At 40.3% G+C, this 22,582-nt stretch overlaps 1 protein-coding gene across 1 annotated transcript in view; it reads right to left on the bottom strand.

Annotated features, from left to right (window-relative positions):
• Positions 1–22,582, bottom strand: part of SCFD1 (sec1 family domain containing 1) — a 148,590-nt gene that overhangs the window by 16,084 nt on the left and 109,924 nt on the right. The window contains exons 20-21 of the mRNA XM_024196058.3: positions 21,657–21,710; positions 6,905–6,957 (exon numbers count right to left, since the gene is read on the bottom strand). Of these exons, the coding sequence (XP_024051826.2) occupies positions 6,905–6,957; positions 21,657–21,710 (107 nt within the window). The remainder of the gene's footprint in view (positions 1–6,904; positions 6,958–21,656; positions 21,711–22,582) is intronic.

The following is a 22,582-nucleotide window of genomic DNA, read 5'->3' as shown; positions in this document are numbered from 1 at the left end:
ATGAAGGGTACCTCATTCTGCAAAAATTTATGGTCTCCCCTTCTTCCTGCAGGCTAATAGGTCCTACAAGTTATTCCCTGAGTCTCTTGCTCAAGCTGATTTCTGGGAGTTGTCTCTTTGAGCCTCTTATCCACACTGGACACCAGCTTCACAAACTTATAAACTCCACTTTTAAACTTACAACTTTTAAATTCCTGTCCTTACTCTTTGTTAACCTGAAACCAGGCCTCCAGAATGATGCAAGGAAGGCAAAAACAACAGCTGGGCATCTTGTGACTCTTGCCCTGGGGGAAAAAATTCAATCCTGATCCCTAAATCTGGTGATGTGATCAGACTCTCAGCATGTTGGAAAGGCAGTCCAAACTAGATTTCCATTACAGGACAGGCTGCTACATGTCTAGAGGGCTTCAGGGACAGGGAAAGGTGGGGAAAGCACACAAGATAATCAATCAACTCCCCCAATTGCCTACCAAATAGGCAGCTGGGAAAGTGAAGAAATCTCTTCCTTCCCTGTACATTGCAAGGGAAGGTGGAGGGAGGAAAGAGATGGCTCTGGAGTAGCAGAGTCTACCCTACCTTTCCTCACTCTTATGTCCCCAGGGTTTAATCAAACATGCCCCTTGCTGGCCCATAGGAGGGTTGTGATACAGGGGCACAGTTTATGGAATGTTGACCATACATTCAATAACTATAGGCTTCTAATAATGTTTTGTATAAATGTCCTTTTTTACAACTATACAGTAACCCTCTGTCTTTTGGTCTGGAAATACGCAAACACCACAGAAAGGAACAAGAGCCCTAACCAAAAACAATGGAATCACAAACATGCAGATAATGTAGTTTTCAGAATCCACAGTTTACAGGTTATAATGATTCCAAGAGAGGTTTGAGGAAAGAAATATAAGACAAAGCAAGAACAAATTAGGATAAAAGAAGAAAAGAATGAATTGATTTCTCACTCTCTCTTTTCAGGAATTCTTCCCAAATCCCTCAAAATTGGTAGAAAACAGTTCAATCAATATTGCCATTCCTCAGAAGAAGCTCATTCTCCTATACACTGGAATCAATCCTTTACTACAGGTGGACTGACATTCTGGCATCAATGCAGTAGCCTCTTCATTTACATTGTTGCTAATATAGTTCTCCCTTATTTAAATATGATCTATACATTCACATATATTCAACGTCATCCTTTTGGACAAGTCTCACAAATACTGACAGAGGTGTAATGTGGGAAGAAAAATTTAGCTGTGCTGTGACTGGATTAGGTTAACATAATTCCTGTACACTTTTAAAAGTAATAAGTAGAAACTCCAATAGTCCACACAGCAAAAGGGTATGTTGGAATGAAATTAGTTTTGTGCTAAGGAATACCTCAAAGACAAATTAATAATGGCCTTTCAGTAATCATAATACTGAACATCAACATTTTAAAGTTGAGTTTTTGGCAACTAGCTGGACTAGTTTCTTAGATCATTTTCAGCTGTTGAAAGAATATTGTTTGATCTGTGTAGTACTGTTCAAAAGATAAGGATGACTACAAACAAAAGCCTATGCAGCCATATTTATTCTGCTGTCTCCTTCATCAGACCTGGTTTAAAATGAGTTGGAACCTTTATTCACTTAAGAGTAAAATTTGTAGCCCCCTCTAGTCATATACATAACATGCTTAAGATTGTTCCTACATGCCTTATGGAAGAAAGAGACAAGAAGTGGTCTCCAAGAACTAATTTTTCTGAATTATGTGCACACAACCTTGCATCTGCACTGCATGTATGATGATGCATGAAAGCACATCAGTTCACAAATTGTAATATGAACACACAGAAACTGTGATACCTGTGGGTGCAAATTAGGTACTAAAATCAATGCACATTTTTGAAAGAGCAAAAAAAAAATATCAAGTTTGGCTTGATTTTAGTAAGTTAAACTATTTTTTAATAGTTTCACAGACAAAACTGCACTCAAACCAGATGTTTCACAATAGCAAAATAAAACAGGCTGAAAGATGCTGCTATATTTAAAAAAGGAAAATATACAGCACTGCCAATTTTAACTTTGATAGCTTTCAGCGCTCATTTTTAATCCATAAAGCTAGTTTTGAAAGTGCATGTGCAATGTATAAAACAGATACTTATACTCTGAAAATCATTTTTCATTATTGTAAATGTGCTTGTCAGGAGTGAAGAACACTGGTAAGGGGACAGCTGAAATTCTTATTGAATGCAAATGGCCAAGGACAGTGTTGGCCATTTGTTTAAAGTACATTAAAACCAAAGATCTTCTCTATTTCTAGAGAGTGCTATTGCTGAGATTATCAGCTACAGATATTCATAAAGGTAGCAGGTCAAGAAACAGTTTATGACATTTTTGCTGTAGGTGCTACTATTTCTTCCTTTTTCTTTTTGCAAAATGTCTAGATAATTCTCCATTTCACACTCAAACAAGAAATCTATATGTTACTACCAATGTAGTTTATAGAACTACTGTACAATTGCATCAAAATTTCAGGTTAAAAATGGATGAAAATATTTACCTCTTGAATAACAGGTAGGGAAGTTTAAGTTCATTGTTAATGACCTATGACTTTAAGAAGTTAAGTATGAAAAATTCTGAGATCAAACAGTACTTTTGTAAATGGTTCTAACACTCCAGAGTAAAAAAGTATCACAAGAAATCCTGCTGCTAAACATTAGGACCCATTCCTTTATCTGTGCAGACTATTTGTAAGCTATTAGCAGCATTCTCAGTCAGTGGAATGAGTGTTTCAAATGCAGTACTACAGAAATCCAAGGTGGATACAAATCAATGATTTATTAAAAAAATAAAAATCGGATTTTTTTTATTTAAATTGGATTTTTTTGATAAAATGCTTTTTGAGGAAAAAAGCAATCTAAAGATAGTTTTAATTAAGATACATTACAGCTCAAAGATATCCCCTCATGGAATAGGGATTATAAATTCTAATTCTATAGTATGAGACAATATATTCATGTAGTGTTTAAGAAAAGTTTTGTAAATGAGTTCCAACAGCTCATGGATTAGGGACCCAATCTTATGAGGTTCCAGGGGCTTCTGTATAGATTATTTAGGTTAATCTTTCTATCTACCCAATGGGACTCAGTGCTCAGTCTAGAAGATACCATAAGAGATGCTTAGTTTTGCAGTTCTCAAACTGTGAATTTGTGTCTCCAGAGATAACATGCTTGTTAAAAGCAAAAATGTTTTAAAATAAATAAATATATAGAGGTGAGAAATAACAGACCTCAACCCTATTGTCTGTCCCTCTGCAAATTTGTGTACACAGAGTCAATCCCTTACCTTTCTCTCAAAGTGTAAAGTTTCAAAAAGTTCAATGAATTGTTGGGGGCGGAATAGATCTGGACATGTCTAGTACACAGTCTGGAGATAAATGTGAGAAAGGAGGGACAGGCAGTAGAAACAAAAGTGAAACTGTTTGAGCAGCATATTCCAGAAGTCTTGAGGTCTTTCTGAGTGCAGCCTTCATTGATTTGAGATCTACCATACCACTCTCTCACTAGAAGGAAAAACCTATAATGGCAACAGGCTGTAAAAGAGACCCAGATTGGGAATAGTTTAATGAAGTTCCTCTACCTGTGGGTAAGATAGGCATGCATGCAAAATGCAAACAGAGCAACAAAGAAACGCAAGGCCTGTTTGCCTGAATGAAACAATATCACGAGAAGTGCAGGATCTTCAGGTTGGTAAACTTTTTTATTTCATTCTTCTTTCTTAAGGACTGCCTGTCTTCCTTCTGTACTACTATTGAATTCTCATGTTTGAGCAAAAAATATAGTTGTTACTCTATGGTACTATCATTTTAGATGCAGCTGTGATAAAAAATAAATAGCTGAAATAGGCAGATCCTCCTTTTACAATTTCACCTTTAAAGTAGTACTGAGTGTCAGTGAATGCAGTGAGTAATACTAAATGAGCAGTATGGTAATAATAATTAAATAACTGCATTGACTTATTTTGTTTAGGAGAATCCATCCTCAACATACAGGATTCTGAAGACTATCCACCTTCAAGATCCCTATAATTTTCTATAGTTTCAGAGTTATCTGCCAATGATAGTGTCAGTCACATCGTGTCTGTCACATATCCACTGTATATCACCTGTAGCAAAAAGAAAAAAAGAAATCTCCATCATCCAGAAACAACCATAGATAAATTTGTGATGAGAACCAGCAGATTACAAAAAGAGGTAATTGATGAAAAAATTGCCCAGTTTGTTTATGCAACAAACTCTCCTTTCCGTATGATTGAGAACCCACACTTCATTAAAATGGTTCAGTCATTAAGACCAGGATACAGTCCACCCAACAGAGCAGATGTTGCAGGCAAATTGCTGGATAAAGTGTATGAAAGAGAAATTGAGCAGTGTGCAAAAGGTCTAGAGGGTAAAATTGTTAACCTGAGTCTTGATGGATGGAGCAATGTCCACAATGATCCTGTTGTATGTGCTTGTGTGACAACAGAAGAAGGGAATGTCTTCCTCACAGAAACAATTGATACATCAGGAAATGCACACACAGCAGAATACTTACAAGAAGTAGCGGTAAAAGTGATAAACTGAAAAAAATTCAAATGTCTAGTACACAGCTTGGTCACAGACAATGCTGCAAATGTATGCAAGATGAGAAGAAATTATTTAGAAGAGAGTGAAGAGAATCCCAAGCTAATAACATATGGTTGCAATGCTCATTTGATGCACCTCCTAGCCAAAGACTTCACTGTTCCAGAAATAAAGGCTAATGTTGTTGAAATTGCAAAATATTTCCGTAACAACCACTTTGCAGCAGCTGCTCTGAAAAAAGTGGGAGGAACCAAGCTAGCTCTCCCACAAGACGTGCGATGGAACTCAGTAGTGGACTGTTTCGAGCACTATATCAAGAACTGGCCTAATCTAATGAGAGTTTGGAAAGAAAATTGGGAAAAAATAGATGGCACTGTCACAGCCAAGTATCAGAGGGGTAGCCATGTTAGTCTGGATCTGTAAAAAGCAGAGAGTCCTGTGGCACCTTTAAGACTAACAGTTGTATTGGAGCATAAGCTTTCACGCATGAATACCCACTTCAGACGCCTGACGAAGTGGGTATTCACCCACGAAAGCTTATGCTCCAATATATCTGTTAATCTTAAAGGTGCCACAGGACTCTCTGTTGCTTGTCACAGCCAAAGTTCTCAACATTGGGCTTAAGAGAAATGTTGAACACATGCTGAGTACCCTGAAGCCTATTTCTGTAGCCTTGAACAAAATGCAGGGAAATAGCTGTTTTATTGCTGACGCAGTTGAAATTTGCAAGGAACTGAGTGAGATCTTAAAAAGAGAAATATGCAATGACAGAGTTAAATTACAAGCATTAAAAAAAAACTAATGGAACAAGCACTATCTCCAGCTCATTTTCTTGCAAATATTTTCAATACTCAGTACCAGGGTCAAACCTTAACTGCTGAAGAAGAGGAGTTGGCTATGACATGGACATCCAGCAATCATCCCTCCATAATGCCAATTATAATAAACTTCAGAGCTAAGGGTGAACCATTCAAGAAATATGTTTGCTGATGATGTTTTAAAGAAAGTCACACTAGTGAACTGGTGGAAGTCACTTAAACACTTTGATTCAGAGACTGTTGAAGTGATAACCTCACTTAACAGCAGTAGCTTCTTCTGCCGGTGTAGAAAGAGTATTTTCTTCCTTTGGACTAATTCATTCCAAATTGAGAAATCGTTTGGGAACTGAAAAAGCAGGAAAGCTTGTTTTTCTTTTCCAGATTATGAACAAACAGGAAAATGAAGGTGGAGACGACTGAGTTAGCTGCAGAAGCCAATATTTTAAGTTTCTCACGTTGACCTGGCTGACACAGTCAATTTAATTTTTGTTTTTAAGAAAAAAATATTTCATTTAACTATTTTAGTTAAAAACAATTTTAACAAAAACAAACCTGATTTAAAAAAACTTGAATGCTTAAATTCAAAAATTCATATGCTTGTTTTGTTAAAATATTATATGTTTGCTGTTGAAGAAAAAAATCCAGAACACACAACATCGTTGTTTTTGTTAAATAAAACAATTTAAATGTCTGTCTGGTGATGTCCTCCTCCTAATACAGCATGGCAAGAAAATCCTCCAAATACTAATGATTAACCTGTTGAATTGGAGATAGTTCACCTCCCAATGACTTCATAAATACCTGCTTCAATTACCTTTGGTAAATTAAATAACCAAACAATCATTCATTTTCTGAAAAGTTTTCAAAATAAATCACTTAAAAAATGCATAGTGTGTACCTTCTAAAAATGAAATCTACATTTATCTGAGTTGTGAAGAATATCTATTAGTTATAAGAACCAACAAGAATGCACTTTTATGTAGAAATCCATGATTAAATCGAGTCTTCCTGACTATTGATTTAAATCATGATTTAAATCAAAGGCACTCTGCAGAAATCTCTCTGGTGAGTCCAGACTCCACGGAATTGCTTTTGGCTGCAAATTCCTCTAACATGAGCTGCCTGACTTAGAGGTTGTGACTATCATTTCAAGCAATCAAGAAGTAGGGAAAAGTTGAATTTAAAAGACAAAAAATGTGTGCCAAACAATAAAACTTATGGTGAGCAAAACCCCAAAATATTTTTAAAATTCATGCCTTCCTTCTAAAAAAGCAGTATATTTGTGATTTAAAGAATTATGTACGTGCACAAAAATACAGAAAGTAGTTGCAAAAGATTCTGCAGAAAGTACTCTTGTAAGAGAATACTTTCTACAAATTAATGGGACTAATGCAGTTATGTTATGATCCAAATTAAGTACAAAATTCTTACATTAGCTGTTCCAACATATAGAAGGTAAAAAGAAAAAAAATCATGGGAAACTCACCTGTCACTGCCTCGCAACATCTTGGGGTCAAAATACCTGTAGTCATCTGTCTCCTATTAAAAAGAAGGATTGTTCAAATCAGTACATTTTTATCTTAAACACCGTAACTTTGTTTGTGATTTTTTGGGGTAAAATTTTTCATTAAGCCATTTTCAAATCAATGTACTTTTACATTTAGAAGCTACATTATATAAAGTAATAAAAATTATGAGACCCATGTACATTTTCAGTGTTTGTATTTCATTGAAAAAGCACTGTATAAATACTCATTCTCCCACAGCAATAAAGATGCTATGAAGGGTGCAATTGAGCTCAGTCTTTGTTTTTGGCTCATTTGAAATTCATTGCAACCAAACTATCCAAAATACTCTGGTTGCATAATATGTCCCCACAGCAAAAGTAATATGCAAAAAGAAAAATAAAGTGTCACTAGCTTTAGAGGGACATACTGTAGTTTGTTCCAGAAGTTAAAAAAATTCCAGGCCACAATAAGACCTACTATCTATTTATAACAAAAAATCCTTGTGGGACTGAATACTAAAATAGAGCACAGATCAAATCATCAAGTTTCCATTATGAAACTTATACTTGTATAATTTCATGTCATGATTTATGGCTACTATTAAAACAAAAAGTTTGGGTACAAATGAGAGGAATTATACAAGGGCTTGAAAAGTTTTGACTGGTTGAAGTTATTATAGGAAAGGATTTTTTCTTCATTCAAAGCATTTCCAAGACATATCCAATATTTTCATTGGCAGTGAGCAAGACTTTTGTCAAATACCACAGGGAAAAAAGGAAAAAACACAAAAATTCTACTTAACTGTTTCTGACAATTGATTGGCTTTCAACAATTTCCACACTAACTTTTATCCTCATACTGCAAGATGTAATGTGTGGATGGATAACTGTGCCCAGGCAGGACCCCATTAAACTTCACTGAGACTACATGCCAATATAGCAGTTTACTCACGTGGTGGTACACATTGCAGGATTGGGGTCTCTGTGTCTTGTTGATTTACTATAGTATAACAACTCCAGGCCTTTACCCCCAATGATAACACAATATTTTATATACATATGCACATAAGATATTTTAAAAATTTGCTTATTTTCTTTAAGGATCACAGAATAATTACTTGAGCTTAAAAAAAGGTATTTTACCCTAAAAACACTGCTCTACAGCCAAAATGCTTCTGAAATAAATGTAGTCAAACTTTACTAATTCTGGGTCACTGAGAACGAAAATGATGCTTAAAATTGTTGATTGGCTCTAGTTTTCAAGATATGCTATTGGGTCAGTATATACAACCCTTGACTTGGGAATGGCGGAGGATAAGTGAGTTATAAAGGGAAGGGATCTCAATTTAAACCAGATCTATGAATAAATCTGTGAATGGGTTTGGACAGTACTTGCTTTTTAGGCAAAACAATGAATGATGCAATCTGAAGCTGGTATTGCGTCATATAGGATATGAATTGCATCATGTTATTCCTAGAAGTCATGGATGATGCAATCATAACGAAGCTTACATCACTCTGCTGAACAAATTGCCCTATATCAGCTCTAGAAATCATACAGTGTCGTGCTCTCATTTGTCAGGGTTTGATTTTGCAAAGGGACACATTTCTGTTTAGCCAAAGTGAGCAGAGATGCCTCGTACTTGTGTGAACAGTGCAGATAACTTCTGCTATGTTTGTGGTGAAGTGACTTTTGCATCACAAAAGCGCAATATAACCACTATGGTTAAGAAAGCCTACCACCTTTATTTTGGCTGCAAAATTGGAGATCAGGACAAGAGGTGGGCCCCCCACATATGCTGCAACACTTGTGCAACAAATCTTCGCCAGTGGTTGAACAGGAAAAGGAAATCTATGCCTTTTGCAGTGCCAATGATTTGGAGAGAGCCAATGGATCATACCAGCAATTGTTACTTCTGCATGGTGCCTCCAGTTGGGAAAGGCCGGTCAAAGAAGAAAAAGTGGACTGTGTATTATCCAAACATTCTATCAGCTATACACCCAGTACTCCACGGAGAAGGACTGCCGGTTCCTGATGCACCAGAATCATTCTCACTTGAGTCAGACGAGGAAGAGGAAGAGGATGAAACTTCTGGTTCTGAACCATCAATGTCACAGGACCCACCTTTTCTCCCATCCTCCTCCTCTGAACCACACCTCATAACACAAGGTGAACTGAATGACCTTGTCAGGGATTTGGAACTACCCAAGAGTAAGGCAGAGCTGTTGGGCTCCAGACTACAGCAGTGGAATCTCCTGGAAGGTGATGTTAGGGTTTCCATGTTCCGTGACCGTCAAAAGGATCTTGTCCCATTCTTCTTCATGGAAGGTGATCTTGTAGCCTGCAACAACATCCATGGTGTGATGGCAGCCCTCAACATCGTTCACGATCCAGATGAGTGGAGACTGTTCATTGATTCATCGAAGACGAGTCTTAAAGCTGTTTTACTGCATAATGGCAATGTTTTGCCATCAATTCCAGTTGGTCATGCAATCCATATGAAGGAAACCTATGACAACATGAAACAACTTTTGAGGTGCATAAACTATGACCAACATCAGTGGCAGCTATGTGGCGATTTGAAGGTTGTTGCTCTCTTGCTTGGTCTGCAGACTGGATACACAAAGTACTGCTGTTTTCTCTGCGAATGGGATAGTCGTGCAAGAGATTCCCACTACATCAAGAAAGATTGGCCACTCCGACAGTCACTGGAGCCTGGGAAGAAAAGTGTTCAGCATCCACCACTTGTTGAATCAAGGAAGATTTTGTTACCACCCTTACACATCAAGCTGGGTCTGATGAAGAACTTTGTCACGGCCATTGACAAAACACAAGCAGCTTTCAAGTACCTCCGTGGAAAATTTCCAAGGTTAAGTGAAGCTAAGATAAAGGAAGGTGTCTTTGTTGGTCCTCAGATTCGTGAACTTCTTCGAGATGCTGCATTTGACCACGCACTGCATGGCAAGGAAAAGACGGCATGGAAAGCCTTCCAGTTAGTGGCAATAAATTTTCTCGGAAACAACAAGGCAGACAACTACAGGTTGTTGGTGGAAAACCTCCTCAAGGCATACAAAAGCCTTGGTTGCAACATGTCACTAAAGAAACATTTTTTGCACTCTCATCTAGATTTTTTTCCCACCGAACTGCGGAGCAGTGAGCGACGAGCACAGCGAGCGATTTCACCAGGACATTGCAACAATGGAGAAACGCTATCAGGACAAATGGAGCCCATCAATGCTTGCAGACTATTGCTGGACAGTGACAAGAGATGCTCCATTTAATGAATACAAGAGACAAGCCAAGAAGCGCTGAGTAGACACTGAATAGGACTAAACTATGTACATAAATAGTTTTTTGCCTTTTGTTTCATAATACATTTTAGTTATATAACCCTTTTGCTGATTTTTGAAGTGTTACATACACAGGACAGGTGAAATATTATCATGTAAAGCAACCATAAACACATGAAAAGCCCTAGGTTTACAATTTATGATTAAAACTCTATCTACACAATATACATAGACATAAAATGTAAAAACTTAAATATCTTTGAAACAGTAGCCAGTTGTTTTAATTGTCATATTTGAATTCAGCACATCAAAATACATAATAAATAGCACATTTTATCTCTGAAGCAGACAACTTCTCAAAAATTGTAGACCAGTGAAATTAGGGCTCTCAAAACTCAATTTAGATCTAATGTCACACTGAGTCTCTGTATAGAGGTTTAATATATTCTACTGGGAATTTCAGCAGCACGTGCGGGGTCTGGCAAGATTCATGATTTTGGCAGGCTCATATATGAAGGTGGTATACCAACTTCAAAGTAACAACATAGAAACTGACAGATATTCCGAGACTAACTTTAAAACTGAGAAAAATTAAAGACACTTTAACCTTGACAAAGAATTTCAGGTTTCCTGCTAATTGGAACTAATTACAGATTAATGCTAGGTCAAAAAGCATACTTAAAAATCAATGCTATAAACCAGGGGTCAGTAACCTTTCAGAAGCGGTGTGCCGAGTCTTCATTTATTCACTCTAATTTAAGGTTTCGCGTGCCAGTAATACATTTTAATGTTTTTAGAAGATCTCTTTCTATAAGTCTATAATATATAACTAAACTGTTGTATGTAAAGTAAATAAGGTTTTTAAAATGTTTAAGAAGCTTCATTTAAAATTAAAATAAAATGCCGAGCCCCCCGGACCGGTGGCCAGGACCCGGGCAGTGTGAGTGTCACTGAAACTCAGCTCGCGTGCCGCCTTCAGCAGGCGTGCCATAGGTTGCCTACCCCTGCTATAAACATTCCCAATGAGAATATCATTGTTGTATGCTCAGTGTAGCGTTCAAAGAGAAAATAGCTGATGAAAAGTCAAACATAAAAAGCAAATCAGTGGACTAGAAAACTGGCTGGCTAAAATAGTTTAAATATTTACTTGAATGCTGCGGAAATCAGATCTTAGCCTGAGAAAAAGAGGTTACACACCCTGTACAGTAACTGAGGTTCTTCAAGATGTATGTTCCTACAGGTGCTCCACTGTAGGTGCAGGAGTGCCTCCTGTACCTAGGATCGGAGATCTTTGGTAGCCATGCCCATTGGGCCGCACATGCGCTCCTCCACTTCTCGTGCTGTGAGGTCCAACTGACCTCAGTTCCTTTTCCACCGCAGAGTCTACATTTGAACTCCAGAGCAGGTAATGGAGCACCCATAGGGACACACATCTCGAAGAGCCTTAGTTACTGCCCCGGGTGAGTAACCTTCTCTTCTTCTTTGAGTAGTGTACCTGTAGGTGACTTTACAGCAGTGCCCCTAGAAGGAAGGCTGAGGCTTCAGAGTGATGTGTACCAAGGACGATAGGACAGTGTGTCCTAGTAGAGCACATGATGCCTCATCGTGGGTAATGCCATAGTGTCGGCTAAAAGTGTCTGTGGATGCCTGGGTGGCCGCTTTGCAAATATCAGTAATCAACACGTTTTTTACAAAGGCAATTGAAGTGGACAATGAGTGAGTGGAATGCGTTCGAGTTCCAGGTGGGGGTCACAATTTGTGTCATTGGTAGCAAAGGGGGATGCACTCTGAGATCCATTTGGAAAGATGGTGTTTGGCTATGGCTGCTCACTTTGATCTTTCAGCAATAGAGGAATAAGTGTGGTGAATGCCTGAAAGATTTAGTTCTGTCAAGGTAAAAGGCTAATGGTTGTCTGACATCCAAGATGTGTAATGTGTTGGTTGCCATGTGGCTTTGGGAAGGAGGAGGGAAAGTGGACAGGTTGGTTTCAAAGGAAAGAGGACAGCATCTTCGGTAAGAATTTTGGGTTTGGTCATAACATGACCTTGTTTTTGTGAAAGACTGTGTATGGCGGGTATGCCAGGAGAGCACCCATTTCTCCTACTCGTCGGGGGATGCGATGGTGATGAGAAATCCTGTTTTCATAGATAGGTACATGTAGGAGCACATTGCCATGCGCAAACGGGGGGCCAGTGAGACAGTGCAAAACTAGGTTGGGATCCCAAGGTGGGGTGAGGTCTCGTATTTGAGGATACAGGTTTTGAAGGCCCTTAAGGAATCTTTCCGTTAGTGTGTCGATAAATATGGAATAACCTATCTTGGGGTGGAATGCAGTGATGGCGGCCAGGTGTATGTGAACGGAGCTTGTGGAGAGTCCTGATCTTTTAAGTTCTAGAGTGTAGTCTAGAATGAGAGACAAAGGAGCACTCATTGCAGGGACATATTTAGTGTCGCACCAAGTTCAGAATCTTTTCCATTTATAGAGGTAAGTTGTACCACATTTGCTATTTAAAAGAATCTTTTTCACCTCTTCTGAACAGGTCATCACCGAATCCTGGAACCACGGAGAAGTCATGCCTTCAGATGTAGGAGTTCTAGATTGGGATAGTGGATCTGGCCTGTGTCCTGCGAGAGGAGGTGTGGAGTCAACTGTAGGGTGATTGGTGCACAGACCACCATGTGCATGAGGTAAGGATACCAAATCTGTCGTGGCCATGTTGGGGCCATGAGAATGACTGCGGCTTGTTCCACCTGTATCTTGTGAAGCCCTTTGAACAATAGGGAAAAGGGTGGAAAGCCACAGAGTAGGGGTGCACCCCATGTAATAAGCAAGCAGAACTGTGGACATTTGGCAACTTTGGGTGTGCTGAAGAGATCTATGCTCGGGAATCCCCAGCAGTTGAATATGTCCTGCAGGGCTTTTGTGTCTAACTCCCAGTCGTGATCTTGTGAGAATCTCCTGGTCAGTGAGTCTGCCATGATGTTCTGGTGTCCAGGTAGGTATGAGACCGAGATGCTGATGCTGTATTGGATACACCAGTTCCAAAATTTTAGTGCTTCTGATCACAGGGATTGGGACCTCGCTCCCCCATGTCTTTTGATATAGAACGTGCAGGTGATGTTGTCCGTCATTACTCTTATTTATGGTCCTTTGATTAATGGTAGAAAGTGTCGGCATGCATTGCGTACTGCATGTAATTCTAGGAGATTGATGTGCAACACTGATTCTGAGGGGGACCACCTGCCCTGTAGATGTGTTTCCTACCCACGTAGGGAGGTGTTGGTTGTTTGTATCAAGGACAGTGTTGGGTGAAGGAAAGGCACCCCTGACATTTTGGGGTTGTGTACACCAGTCTAATGAGTCCTTGATCTTGATTGGTATCAATAGCAGGTTTGTTTAGGCTGTGTCTGTTCGTAGCCATCCCTGAAGATGGCACATGTGTAATCTGGTATGTTTCACCACGAACCTGGCCGCTGCCATATGACTGAGCAGTTGTAGACAAGTCCTGGCAGATATCTGCGGGCTGGTAGCTCACAGTGGAGATGAGACTGACTATTACCAAAAATCTGTGACTTGGGAGGAAGGCTCTTGCTTTGGCAGCCTCCAGCTGGGTCCCAATAAATTCCAGAGCTGTACTGGTGTCAGTACCAACTTTTGTATGTTTATCTGGAGGCCGAGGTTGGAGAAAAGGTCCATCATTTTTCTTATGGCTTTGACAGCATAGACTCTGGAGGGAGTTTTGAGGAGGCAGTCATCTAGATATGAGAATATTACAACCCGTTGTTCATGTATGTGCACTGCCACCACCGCGAGGACTTTGGAAAATACCGATGACACTGCAGAAAGCCAAAGGGTAGTACCTTATATTAGTAATGGTCGGACCCCCAAGATGAATCTGAGGAATCGCCGATGGGAAGCATGTATGGTGATATGGAAGTACGCATCTTGCAGGTCAAAGGCCGGAAACTAGTCCCCCTGTTCCAGTGCTAGGATAATTGTTGATAGTGAGACCATCTTCAAGCGTTGTAGTTTGATGAACTTTTTGAGGTTCCTCAAATCTAGGATAGGTCTCCACTCATCTAATTTCTTTTGGATCAGAAAATAGTGGGAATAAAAATCTTTCACTCTGTGCTAGAATGGGACCAGTTCTACGGCTCCCAGTTGCAGAAGGTGGTTTATTTCTTCTTGTAGAAAGTGTTTGTGAAAAGGGTCCTTGAAGAGGGACGGAGAGGTGGGGAGGCTGGGTGGAAGAGAGGGGAATGGGATGAAGTACCCTTTGTTGATGATTTCCAAGACCCACTTGTCTGAGGTGACTTGTTGCCATAATAGGTAGAAGGTGGCCAAGCAGTTGCCAAACTGATGGTCTCTTGAAGATGGTTGCAGCAACTGGACAAGAGGGAGGCATCTTGGGGCCTCGACCAAAGCTTCAATATTGTTGTTTGGAGGTCAATGTGTGAGATGTAGCCCCTTGAGCTGTGGTCTGCCTGAGTTTGGGAGGAGGCCTCTGTTGCCTACATTGCGCGTCATACTGTTGCTGACGGGTGAAATGTATAGGTTGAAACCTTGGGATAGCTTGGTATCTACCCTGTCTTATCTTAGGTGCTGGTGTATATATGCTGAGTGAACAGAGTAGCGCTCTAAAATCCTTTAAAGAATGGAGGGACTCATCCATGTGCTCGGAGAAGAGTTTAGGCCCTTCAAAGGGAAGATCCTTGACAGTGGACTGCACCTCTCTGGGGAATATGAAGAGGTGAAGCCATGATGCTCGTCTCATCACCACCAATGTTGCAATGGAGCAAGCAGCCATGCCCGCAGAGTCCAAAGAGCCTTGCAGTGCCGTATGGGCCAGGAGTTGTCTTTCCATCACCAGTACCTGGAACTGCTCCTTTTTGTTGTCTGGGAGGAGTTGACAGAATTCTTGAAATTTTGAATAGTTCAGATGATTAAATTTGGGTAGGAGTGCCTCATAGTTAGCAATATAGAACTGGACTGTAGATGAAGAGTATGCTTTATGACTGAAGAGGTCTCGCCTCTTCTAGTCCCTGTCACACGGGGTTGTCCTAGAGTGGTGGTGTTGCCGCTTCTCTTATAGCGCATTGACCATGAGGGAACTTGGGAGAAGGGTGGGAGAACAGAAATTCAATGTCTTTAGTGGAGACATGGTATTTCTTATCCGCTTGTTTGCAGGGTGGTAGTATCGAGGCTCTACTACTACTACTATAGATTTACCTGTATTATCGTCTATTTCTTTTTCATATTATTTTATGTTTTTTACGCTTTATTTACTTATTTCCTTGTGCCAATACAGTAAAATTGTATAACAACACTAACACTTTGTTATGAAGAGAGACGGTAAGCCTTGGCTAGGCGGCGTTGCAAGCGTGTTTCATTTATTCACCTCGGCGAGATAAAAATAAAAAGAGACCCGCTTGCCACAATATTGACCTCCCGTGGTTCAGCAAATTCTCTGGTTCGGCACCGGTCAGTTCCCGAGGGTGCCGGACTAGAGAGGTTCAACCTGTATTGTCTCGTGAGGGAAAAATACATTTTATGATTACTTTGTCCTAAAGTCATACATCCATGGATTACTTATGAGACATGAGAGGACAACTCACATGCAGTACCACTTGTCAAATCTCAAGTCATTTCCTAAAGGGATTATAATTCTTTGTAATACTATAATAGTAGGGGGCGGGGGGTTAATGGCTGAAAACTTTCTTCTCTTTGACAGTAAAACATGTTATAACCATATTATCTTTTCTTAAGATGAATATTTTAACAAACTTTATAACACTGAATTAACTTGCAAACATTTAAGCAAGTTATCCCTAAACAACTAAAGTAACTACTCCGCACTAAGATTTATGGGTTAATCATCAAGAATTCTCTTAAAAAACAAAATCCTGAAGTTGTGACTCTTTATTTAGACCAATATCTAGACAGTGGCTTTCAAATTGCAGGTCGTGACCCAGTACTGGGTCACGGAATGTAAGGAACTGGGTCGTGGTGGCTCTGATCAGCATCGCCAACCGGGCCGTTAAAAGTCCCGTTGACGGTGCTGCCTGGCTAAGGCAGGCTAGTCCCTACCTGTTCTGACACCAGGCTGTCCCCCGGAAGCGGCCAGCAGCAGGTCCGGCTCCTAGGCGGGGGGACCATGGGACTCCATGCACTGCCCCCTCCCCAAGCACTAGCCCGGCCAATGGGAGCTGGGGGGTGGTGGTGCCACCCGCGGGCAAGAGCTGCACGGAGCCGCTGGCATGCCTCTGCCTAGGAGCCGGACCTGCTACTGGCCACTTCCGGGGCGCAGCGCGGTCTGCGGTGCCAGGACAGGCTGGAAGCCTGCCTTAGCACCCCTGCTGCACCGCTGACTGGGAGTCACCTGAGGTAAGTCTGCACCCCAACCCTATGCCCCAATCCTCTGCCCCAGCCCTGAGCCCCCCCAAACCCAGAACCCCTTCTTGCAACCCAAGCTCCTCAACCCTGGCCCCACTCCAGAGCCTGCACTCCCAGCCCAAAGCCCTGACACCCTCCCGCACCCCAAGCCCCTGCCCCAGCCCAGAGCCCCCTCCCACACTCTGAACCCCTCATTCCTGGCCTCATCTGGCAGCCCTCACCCCCGTACTCCAACTCTCTGCCCTAGCCCTGAGCCCCTCCCACATACCAAACCCCTCTGCCCCAGCTCCATTGGGTCATGGGCATCAATAATTTTCTTCAACTGGGTCACCAGAAAAAAAGTTTGCAAACCACTGATCTAGGAAATATGACACTTCTGAAAAGAAAGGAAAAGTATTTTAAACCCTATTTTGATCAAACAAATGTTAAGACCCAAGACAACAGAACAGATCACTCTAAGGTCATCAACAAACCAAGTTACTGAACTAATGTGTTAAAATATTCTAAGAATAAAGTCCCATTATAGTCAACCAACCCATGCATAAGTTAAAAACATTAGAGGGTAGTGTTAACTGCCCCTAAGAACTGTTCTTCAGTTCCTGTTTCCGTTGAAAGGATCAGAAACCATAGGTATGGGGCTCATTTCTCCTTCCTGGTAGCTGTCCCTTTGGGAGAGGACAAGCAGCAGGGAGGAGAGTATTTGAGAAACACACAATCCTATATTGAGGCGGATTTAAGAGAACTCTATATCTGTTTTGCTCGGCAGAGTTCTGAAAGTCCACATAGTAAAAAAACACGGCACAATGAAATGTATTCCAGAATAATTTTAAATTACAATTGACAAAGTAACATTTGTGGCCACTAGTAGTAGAAAAGCTTTTACATTTCACATTACTTTAATGTAGCATTTTATATTTAGCATGTGATTTGAATGTAGCTATATAATTTGCAATGATTAATGTATCATTTTTATGTAGGTAGTATTTTATCTAGTTTCTATGCAAGACAGACATTTATATCTATATGCGTTTCACACATCTACTACAGGACCTAGCAGGTAAGAGTCCAATCTATTAAATGGAGATTTCCTCAAGTTCTATGGAAAAAAATCAGCTTTTTAGCTTTCTTTTCTGTATCTTATCTTTTGCCAGTAGGCCAAGTGGCTATTTTTGCCTGTTTTGGGGATGGGAAGGACCCTATACATTAGAACATGAACAAAGGCCACACTAGTGTCATTCATTTTTCCTTACAGATACAGTTTTACTTTTCTACAATTGCTGCTCCTATTGCAAGCCCTAATACATGAAATCTCCCAAAGGCTACTTCATGCTTCTCTTTTAATCAGCCCAAAGGGAGTACTTGTTCAGCAAACTAGTGGCAGCCTTTCACATAGAGGTTAAAAGGGTTGCTCTTTGGGGCTTGCCTCGTCTCCATTGGCTTGGACAATGGGATTCCTGATTTTGGCCCTGAACCCTAGTCTTCAACATGGCAGCAGCTTATGTTGTAAATCTCCACTATAATAGTAGGGATTGAATCAATAATCCTGATGTCTTAATATGACCTAGTGAGAAGGTCAAACTATACCCTGAAATTATCTAAGTGATCTTGGCTATTCTCCATGACAGTACAATGTGAGAATACTAAGCCAGCAAAAATAAAGTATATGAAATGTGATCTTTTCCAGACCAGTTTTTAAACTTGTAGACTGAGGAAGCTGAATATTTATTCAAAACTTTCCATTTTCCCTCACTTGTCTGTGAGCCTTCTTTCTTAATTTAGGTTCTCCACTTTAATGCTCTGAGTGACACCTACTGGTATATTATAGAAATATTCTATGCAGCATCGTGCCTTTAGAAGTTACTACAAGGTCACCTATACTTTTCCTGACACACAACCTCCTTTTTTGGCTTCATTCATTGACTGTGTTTATCCAAAGAATTTGTTTTTATTGTTTGTGATTTAGCAGTCAATTACATTTACAATAGGCTAGTTTGTATGTTCAATTATTTCTTGGCACTTGTTTTAGTTATTTCCCTGCACATCCCCACATAACTGATATTTAGGTGTGGGGAAGGGCTGCAGAAAAGGAAAATGATGATGTTTTCCTGGGTTTGCCCAGCTCACCCCTCTGTGCAAGAGGTGGAGATGGAATTGTGGTAGGGTGACCAGATAGCAAGTGTAAAAAATTGGGACGGGATGGGAGGTAACAGGTGCCTATATAAGAAAAAGCCCCCAAAATCAGGACTGTCCTTATAAAATCGGGACATCTGGTCACCCTAAATGGTGGGCGCAAGTGGCCCAGTTCTGAGCATCCCAAAAAGCATCAACTAACTAGTAAAGGGGGATAAAGTTCCTGCAAAGGGTGTAGCAATAGTCTACATTGTATTTTTTAAAGCACACGGTTGTTTGGGGAATCTGGTGCATTCAATTTACAAAAATTTGCTCAGATGATCCTTAGATAGGATGATTTAGCAACATCCAGAGGAGATGAAGTCTATCACAGGCAAGGAAATCCCCCTCATCTCCTCATCAGCTTGAACAATGTTTTTTGAGAGATATTACATTTGTATATCTGTATATTGCTCTTTTTCTGTATAAAATCCCACCTGGATTATAGGTAGAGAAAAAGTAGAAGAAATACAAATAATTTTTGAAAACACTAAAATTTCCTAAAGTAGTTGCCTGTAAAAACATGTCTATATATAGAATACAGTAACGCCTCACTTAAAGTCGTCCCGGTTAACATTGTTTTGCTGTTCTGTTGCTGATCAATTAGAGAACATGCTCATTTAAAGTTGTGCAATGCTCCCTTATAACGTCGTTTGGCAGCTGCCTGCTTTGTCCACTGCTTGCAGGAAGAGCAGCCCATTGCAGCTAGCTGGTGGGGGCTTGGATCCAGTGTGGAACGGTAGCTCCCCTATCAGCTCCCCGTTCCCCTAAGTTCCCTGTGCAGCAGCTGCCCAGCAGTCTATCAATTGCTGGCAGTTCAGCTGTACCTCCCCCTACTGCTTCTGCCCTCTGCCTTGGAGCTGCTCCCCGGAGCCTCCTGCTTGCTGTGCAGGGGGTAGGGGGCTAATGTCAGGGTGTCCCCCTCCCCCCTGCACCCACTTACCCCATTTCCCTAGAGCAGGGGGGACACACAACAGGGCTCAGGACAGAGGGAGCTTCCTGGCAGCAGCTACTGTTTCAGCTTGCTGATCTACTTAAAAAGGCAGTGTACTTAGAGTAGGGTCAGCGTACTTAAAGGAGCAATGCGCATCTCTCTCTCACATACACGGTGTGTGTCTCTGTCTCTGTATGCCATGCTGTCTTCCCTCCCTCCATTTGTGCTGCCTTGTTGAGTGTGAGGCTACAACAACGAGTTAACCCTTGAGGGTTCAGCCAATTGCTAGTTCATCGTTTAGCAGTAAGGCATTCCCTAGGAAATATCCCACCCTCTGACTTCACCACCTCAACCAAGCTTCACAATCATCATTGCTGTGTACCAGTATTAAATTGTTTGTTTAAAACAGAGAGAGAGAGAGATTGTGTGTGTGTGTGTGTGTGTGTGTGTGTGTGTGTGTGTGTGTGTGTGTGTGTATGTATGTATTTATATAATATAGTCTTTAATCTGGTGAAAAAAATTTCCCTGGAACCTAACCCCCCCATTTACATTAATTCTTATGGGGAAATTGGATACGCTTAACATTGTTTAGCTTAAAGTCACATTTTTCAGGAACATAACTACAACGTTAAACGAGGAATTACTGTAGAATGGTGTGGTACAGAAGTTCAATTAGCATTTGTGAGTAATATGGGGCTCTGTCAAACTCATGCTGACAAAACCTAGAAGTTGAATCACACAACACTATCACAAGTTAGTTACATACAATAATGGCAGATTCCAGATTATGGAATTTTTTAAGCAAATACTTCCTCCAGCGAGAGTCATTCTAGTTAGAGCAAGGCAAAGAGGTAAATCTTGCATTGCCCTTTGAACATTGTCCTATATGGGTTTGTTCTAATTTTTTTCCAGTACAGAATGTGTTCGATGTTTTTCTCCTTCCCTTTCTTCCTTTCATTTTTGTTTGACTGTTAGCCTTGGTTTCTTTAACTCAGTATCTCTCAGACTCTCTCTCTACTTCTCTCTAACCACTCCATCTTTACTTTTAGTTTTCCCCTCCTTCCTTCTAGCAACCTTTCCCTCCAGTCTATTGCATCATCATGCCTTCTTTTCCCCTAACTCTCCAATTATCCCCACTGCCAATCAAGAAAGGGGTTGCTGGTGGCAGGAAGCTATGGTGGCCTGGACTGGATTCCAACAGGAAAGAGGCAGTACTAACCTGCAAACTGTTCTTGGACTTGGAAAGGTCAAGAATTTCAATCCCCATCAGAGGAAAGGAATGAAATAGAACCACGGGAATATACTTTCTCTTTCAAGGATGAAGGGAGTTAGGTGGTGAACCATTTGGCACTTTGGCTTTTCTCTTACACCTTGTTAAAACGTTGTCTCTCCCCTCCTCCTGTCCAGCTGGCCCCTGCATCTTCCTTTTCCCTGTAACGGTGTGTGTATTTGGGGATGCTTTAGCCCCAGCATCCAGACACCTGTGCTACCAACGCAACATAGAAATCTGGAGTTGCCAAATTTGAAGATATGGTTACAATTAGATCTATGAATGGAAAAAGTTTGTTATACTATTACATGCAAAAAACTATGTTAAATAACATTAAGGTTGCAAAAATCAAGCACTCAAAAATTAGCAAATGCCAGAATTAAAGTTAATGTGAAACCTTAATTTGGCTCCCTTGTGAAGATGCATTGTAATACAATCTTTAAATACATCACAAGCTAGTAATGTGATCTAATTATTTTTGACTCCCGACTCCTATATATACACAATACAATAACTGTGAAAGTTGTTATAGTTTAAATCAAAATACAGGGAGACCAGAATTAATTGCTACTACATTAACAACACTGTGTGGCAGCAATATTATGTGTATCACAATTGAAAAGATCTGGTTTTCCATTTCTCTGTGCCTAAAATGAATATAATTATACTCACAGGATTTGACTTCATCTCTATAAGGTTGTCTAGGATACGTGTGACTGGTAGATTCTGTGGAAGAGAATTTGAAACTGGTGAGTTGCAAAAATGTTTACTAAGAAATATGCAGAAGCTGTTCTGCAGCCCAACTATATTATACGGAAAGTTGAATTTTGTAATTTACAGCACACTCAAATCTCTTACTTTGAGCTGCTTTACTGTAATGTTCTGTAGAGAAAAATAACTGTTCTAGGTTATTTTATGTATAGAATAGTTAATAGGTCCAGAAATTTTAAAGTAACTCAAATAAATACCAATGATTTTTTAAAAGGGGTAGGTAAAATTGCTTTTTAAAGAGTAACCATATACTTGCAGTATAAATGACTTATTTTAGATTAAAATAAACTGAAACAATGACGAACTAGAGTAAAATCTCCACAGAAGAACACAGTGCACCTCCTAGAGCAGACTACATTTGAGAAACATGCTCCTTCCCTTTCTTTTGCTATTCTTCCTTGGTCAAACAAGCAGCTGCCACCAGCAAACAACAGATTTAAATTTCAATGTATTTCACAACCCTCACCACTCAAATCATAAGAATTATACAAGTTCATGTACCACATTCTTGAAATTGTTTGCCATACCATAGGCCTAGCGAGCTTGGTCTTATTTAGCAGTTTTTAAGCAGGCAAGGACATGCTTTAAAAACTTGATTTGTTTCAAAAATCCGCAGTTTGCTTCTCTAGATATACAGCAATTCTTTTTTTCCCAAAGATTGTGGCTGAATCCTTAGCTGCACTCAGTAAGCTGAGGCAGGAGCCACAAAGGAGCCATTTGCAACTTCTGGATCCTAGGACCTGTTCTATCCACTGCACTGTTTAGGGCAGTCCTAGATTATTTTGGCTTGTAACAGTCCCTAAAGACTGATATGAGGGTCGAGGATG

Source organism: Terrapene carolina, unplaced genomic scaffold (assembly GCF_002925995.2).
Source record: "Terrapene carolina triunguis isolate 2854851 unplaced genomic scaffold, T_m_triunguis-2.0 Scaffold96, whole genome shotgun sequence".
Lineage (NCBI taxonomy): Eukaryota > Metazoa > Chordata > Testudines > Emydidae > Terrapene > Terrapene triunguis.
Note: the sequence above shows the minus strand (reverse complement) of the source record. Positions and strands in the feature narration are given on the sequence as shown.